Below are 6,000 nucleotides of genomic sequence, written 5' to 3'. Positions count from 1 at the left end.
CACCACTATAACCACTGTCACCACCACTATCACTACCATCCTCAGCTCCGTCACCACCACCATCACCACCGTCACCACCACCACCATCACCACCACCACCACCATCACCACCACCAACCCCATCACCTCCACCACCACCATAACCACCACCTCCACCATCACCACCACAACCACCACCACCACAACCACCACCACCACCACCATCACCACCACTATCACCACCGCTACCACCTGGTTTATGTGTCTATATAACCAGTCAGTCGACGATAACTCAAATTGTGATTCCGTTCCTGGAAAAGGATCCTTAAACCAATCTCTTGGAAATCAGTTTCGGGAATGACTTATTTAATATTGAGCAGTTGAATTACTTTAAAGATTCTTTACAGAACTGTAAGAAAAAAAAAACAGTTATTTCGTGTTTTTAAAGATAGTCCATTCTAAAGAAAATTCCAAATATTCCCAAATTTTACAAAGAAAATTAATGAATTGACGAAGTTGCCGATATACAAACTAAACTGAATGGGCACTATCCTGGCCGTAAGATATTAGCTATTAAATATTGAAGCGATTCAGAAGAAGCAGACGCAATTTATGTTTATAGAAATGATTACACGAAAATCTAAATTTCACATTTTTTTTTCACGAATAATATGGTCGAAGCTGCACCTACCCACTTTCAGTCTCCGCCGTCATCGAATTAAGAGGAACTTTCTTGAGCGTTTGAAGTTACGCAACTCAGTGTTTGGAAGTTATCCAACCAATTTGATTATGCTGGGGATGGAGTTATTTACTTTGGTTAAATGGCATCTGCGCATGTCAGTTGTTCCTAGTACCTGGCTCTCGTTACTGTATACATGTGTTCCTGGCTCTTGTTACCGTATACATGTGTACCTGGCTCTCGTTACCGTATGCATGTGTACCTGGCTCTCGTTACCATATACATGTGTACCTGGCTCTCGTTACCGTATACATGTGTTCCAAATTTTAATCCGATAGATAACGGGATCCCTAGTTATGAACGTAAGAAATTCGTAAAGTTAGAGGAAAAAAAAACAAATAAGGAAATAAGTTATATGGTCGCCGTTCTGGGGATACCTAAATAAGTCTAGAAAAAATGATTGGTAGAAGACAATGCATAATTAATAACGATTTGAGATATGATATAGAATGCAATGACTGCAATTTGCTAGACTCTGAATCAGCAGGAAAAATACTGAAGTGTAGACTCCTGGGTCGGTATATTTTAATAGGGTGTGTATTGTGTAATGTGTATCTAAATATGGTGTGTATTGTGTAATGTGTATCTAAATAGGGTGTGTATTGTGTAATGTGTATCTAAATAGGGTGTGTATTGTGTAATGTGTATCTAAATAGGGTGTGTATTGTGTAATGTGTATCTAAATAGGGTGTGTATTGTGTAATGTGTATCTAAATAGGGTGTGTATTGTGTAATGTGTATCTAAATAGGGTGTGTATTGTGTAATGTGTATCTAAATAGGGTGTGTATTGTGTAATGTGTATCTAAATAGGGTGTGTATTGTGTAATGTGTATCTAAATAGGGTGTGTATTGTGTAATGTGTATCTAAATAGGGTGTGTATTGTGTAATGTGTATCTAAATAGGGTGTGTATTGTGTAATGTGTATTTTAATAGGGTGTGTTTTGTGGTTTTAATAGGGAGTACAGATTTTTTTTGACAGTGACAGCGAGAGAAAGAGATAGAAATTGTATAAGAAGAGAGTCATTAATAGGTAAGAGTGAATAAAAAGTGAATTAAAGTGGAGAGATAATGTAATATATAAGCAATTAATGGGAGGAAGGTGGAATAGAGAGAACACAAGCAATAAGTCGGTCGAAGAGCAGTGAAGTCAATTATTAATGCAGTTCAAGGCATCCAGCAGAAATTTGTAGACACAAATGGGTGTGAATTCGAATAATTAGTAGAATGATGAGCTAAAAAGGGCGGTAATGGAGAGAAAGTTAGCATAGGGCAGGTTTTTATCGTGTAAATGTGATATAATGAACGTAGAGTATAGTGAAAGAAAAAATAGACAGTATAAAATGTTGTGAGGAAGTGCAAAAGGAAAACCAGTGAGGGAATGGGTGAGGATCGTTCTGGTAGTGTTGCTGAGGGAATGGGTGAGGATCGTTCTGGTAGTGTTGCTGAGGGAATGGGTGAGGATCGTTCTGGTAGTGTTGCTGAGGGAATGAGTGAGGATCGTTCTGGTAGTGTTGCTGAGGGAATGAGTGAGGATCGTTCTGGTAGTGTTGCTGACAATAAAACGAAGTTTGAGTGGGAGATTAATAAGCTGACAACATCTCTATCGTATTTAACTTGACAGTTAAAAACGATAAACGGATAATATTATCAGTAATTTATTTGAGCCAGATCAGTAAGTAGGTACCTCGGTGTTAGTCGACTGTTGGGGGTCGCATCCTGGGGAGTGGTAGTATACCTCAGATAGAGAGGAGGCTTCGGAATGAGGTGAGGAAAGATGACAACTCTTAAGCCTGTAAAATTGATCTCTGGAAAAGAGAGGAAGAGAGAGAATAAAAATATCAATATTGTTATCTTGAGACTACTTCTCGTGATGTTATTGCAAAAAAAAAAAAGTATTGCAAAGGCTTCCTTATGAAATTTGATACGTGTTTTATATGCCAAATCTACAATATCTGATTGAAAAGAACGACATATGATCTCGATGAAAAATAGATTACTGCATATATCCCCTCCGTCCAGGAATATTTGCAGCAGAAACATTTGCGAAGTTATTCAAATATTTCATCATCTTAAGTGAAATACGAAGTAGACGGAGCGTATAAAGTTACAGGATACATTGTTTAGTTCCCCGCGATGCTCTGGGGAGTCTGCTTGAAGAGCTACTGTACGAAATGTTAAAATTAAAAATATTTCCTCAGTGGATTTTTTAATAGGTTGTGGTGTTTTGTTTATTAGGAAAGTGTCTCCTGACGCATTTCTTTGTCAGACGACGGTCCGCCGTCTTACTGGTACTGATTGTCAGTAATTAAGCAACTGCTGAATTGCCCGATCCGGGTATCGTTTATTAGCCAAGTGCTGGTTTAAATGTGTTGAGATTTAGGGATTAGGTAATTGCTTACTTTCTGGCGTTGGAAATTAGTGACTGAAAATGCATTTTAGTAATTAAGCAACGACTACCCAGTCAGGGGATTTATGTGATTTTTTTTACTTGTTATCAGGGACAATCCTACACATTTCTTTTTGTCTTTATGGCAGAATAATCTGCTTCCTCATTCTCATTTACTAAAGGAGAACAAAAACCTCTATCGACCGCCCGTAAAGAAACAAGATAATGTTAGAAAAATAACGGTCCCTGACGATGGCTTGGTACCTGACGCTGGTTCCAGTGCTGTTCCGACTCTTTAAGATAATCCTAAACAACGGTTCACGTTGACCATGACCTCACCATCTCCCATTACACAAAGACGAATTACTAAATTTTGTTTTTCGTTTAACGATGAAGTGGTCAATCATCTGGTCAACACACTTGACACGACCATCTTAACTCACTGGTCTCGTTCTGAAAAGTCACCCAGCTAGACTACGCTACCACCACAAAATCTTTGGACACCAACCTGGGACGAAATCCTTCACGTTGCAGCCTACGGTACCCGGTGAGTTCTTCATGACAACCATGTCATCTCAAGTTCTAATCTCACAGCCCCGAACTCTTACCAATGTAACTGGGTAACTGAGAGTATCCAACCAATGCAAAGTATTTTATCCATAACTATTAACGAACGAAACTACCTGTTATATACAAGTAATTAAATGCATGTACTGATGCTTGGTAAACTGCCTAGTATCTGCAGTTTTTACCCGGGTGTAGTTTTGTAAACAGTTATCCCTGATGGGAGACTGATAAAAATAAGCCACAATACCGTGACTGATAAGTGCTTGCTAGATTTTTTCTTGCTTTGTCTTCCTCAAACTTTCCATTTTTATTTCGCGCGTAACACAAGTCCTCACTCAGCCTTGGTGTATAGTGATTACCTCAAGATACTAGGAACAGTTGGCAGGTGCAGGTGCCCTATGAGCAAAGTTGTTAAACCCATTCCAGCATCCTGAAATGGTTCTGATAACTTCCAAATCCCTCTGAAGCATGACAGATAATTTGCTTTTTAGTGTTAAGGATTCCAGGTTACGACTGCACAACAGCCAGGCTGGAACTGGTTGTTGTCACTGTATGTCATTGCTAGGTAGAAACTGCCAGTCTACGACTGGTTGTTGTCACTGCTTATGTCATTGCTAGGCGGAGAGTGCCAGTCTATAACTGGTTGTTGTCACAGCTTATGTTATTGCTAGGCGGAGACTGCCAGTCTACAACTGGTTGTTGTCACTGTCCGGCTGTTGGAGACTGCCTGGCTACAAGTGACTACTATTAGGGGGAAGACTGCCAGGCTACAAAAGGCTACTCAAGACTGCTGATTCACAGAGTGCTCTCTCCACCGAAAGCTATATGTGACTACTGCTATCATTGCTTCTCCAGTACTACATGCTGCGTTGAGAGACGGGCCCTGACTGCTGGCTCCCTGATAGACAATGTGACTGCTCCCTTCCCCCCACCCCTAAACACATTTACTCTCATGCCTTATATAATTACAAAATTATTTTAATCTTATTACTAATCAGGCAGTTTAAAAACAAAATTTTATGTAGGTGTATTAAAGCAAAATATGTTTATTTTCCTATTTTTCTCGTCATAGTGACTCATTTGACATAGTGTCCGGGTCCACTTTCATATCCTTGATATTATGTGGACAAACTTATACTGTCATTTTATTTGCTTCTCGTTGTGGAGAATTTTCGCCCACAGATATATTACACCTAAGTATTGGACTATATTAACCTTTAAACTGCCCAAACGTAGATCAACGTTCATGTGCGGGGCTCCGAACGTAGATCTACGTTTTTTTACTTGCTTTCAAATGGGGAAAATTAAGGTCGGAGCACTACGTACAGTTTAAGGGTTAGAAACATACTGCATTACTTTTCAGGGCTTTATGTGACTTATTTAGTGAATCCTAATTATAAGTAATAAATATTACGTATTTCATTTCCTGCTTCGCCTGTAGCATTGTGACTCGTTCTTCATGACGTTTTTAATTATTAAATAACTTATGTTATGTTTTCTTTATTATTATTGTCTTAACCATTTATTCTTGTTTCTATTATTTTAACAATGTTGTTAGTTATATGGCTTCTAGTTACCGTGTTAAAAAAGTTACTCAAAATAAATAACATATAGTTTCTCCTCCTCCAATGGTGGCAGTTTCTGGTGTGTCGAGCAGCCAACCAGAGCCGGAGGACAGTGCTACTGCTGGCGAAGTGTCATCACTCTTTGCAGTGTTTTGGGGCGTTTTAGGAGTCTTTGTTCTTCTGGCCGCAGCTGCTGTCTTCATCACCTGTCGTCACTGTTCCCGAGGGACTGGCCTTACCTCTGATTTGGTAGTTGGACAAGGTGAGTTATAAAAGCAGTATTTAAATGTAATGTACTAAGGATAGTTGACCAGAATATGTCCAGGACACGTTTAACATTGTGTCCGAGACTTGGAGAGAAAACTGAGTTGATTAAAGGTGAATGAGTGGCTTTGTTACGATTATTTTAATAGGAAATAAATAATCGAGTTTGGGAGGGTGTGTAAAGGAAGGAAGTTGAAAGTGAACATAGATAAGAGTAAGATGAGAAGGATATCAAACTAGTTAGGTAAGGAAAATTTTGATATCAGATTGGAGGGAGTATGGAGGAAGTGAATGTGTTACGAAATTTGTGTCGGCGGATGGGTATATGAAAGACGAAGTAAACCATAGTATTGATAATTGAAAAAGGTAGGTAGTGCACTGAGGTTTCTATGGAGAAAAAGAACGTTATTCATAGAGGTGAAAAGGATAATGTATGATAGTATAGTGGTAACAACACTGTTATACGGGTATGAAGAATTGGTTGTGCTTGTTGCAGCG

The 6,000-nt window shown here is 39.0% G+C and overlaps 1 protein-coding gene across 1 annotated transcript in view; it reads left to right on the top strand.

The window, feature by feature from the left end:
- Window positions 1-6,000, top strand: part of LOC128700569 (nephrin-like) — a 694,403-nt gene that overhangs the window by 665,755 nt on the left and 22,648 nt on the right. Inside the window, exon 14 of the mRNA XM_053793851.2 lies at window positions 5,312-5,500. Coding sequence (XP_053649826.2) covers window positions 5,312-5,500 — 189 coding nt within the window. The remainder of the gene's footprint in view (window positions 1-5,311; window positions 5,501-6,000) is intronic.

The sequence above is a fragment of the Cherax quadricarinatus genome, chromosome 65, assembly GCF_038502225.1.
Source record: "Cherax quadricarinatus isolate ZL_2023a chromosome 65, ASM3850222v1, whole genome shotgun sequence".
Taxonomy (NCBI): Eukaryota; Metazoa; Arthropoda; class Malacostraca; order Decapoda; family Parastacidae; genus Cherax; species Cherax quadricarinatus.
This window is presented reverse-complemented; position numbering and strand designations above follow the sequence as displayed.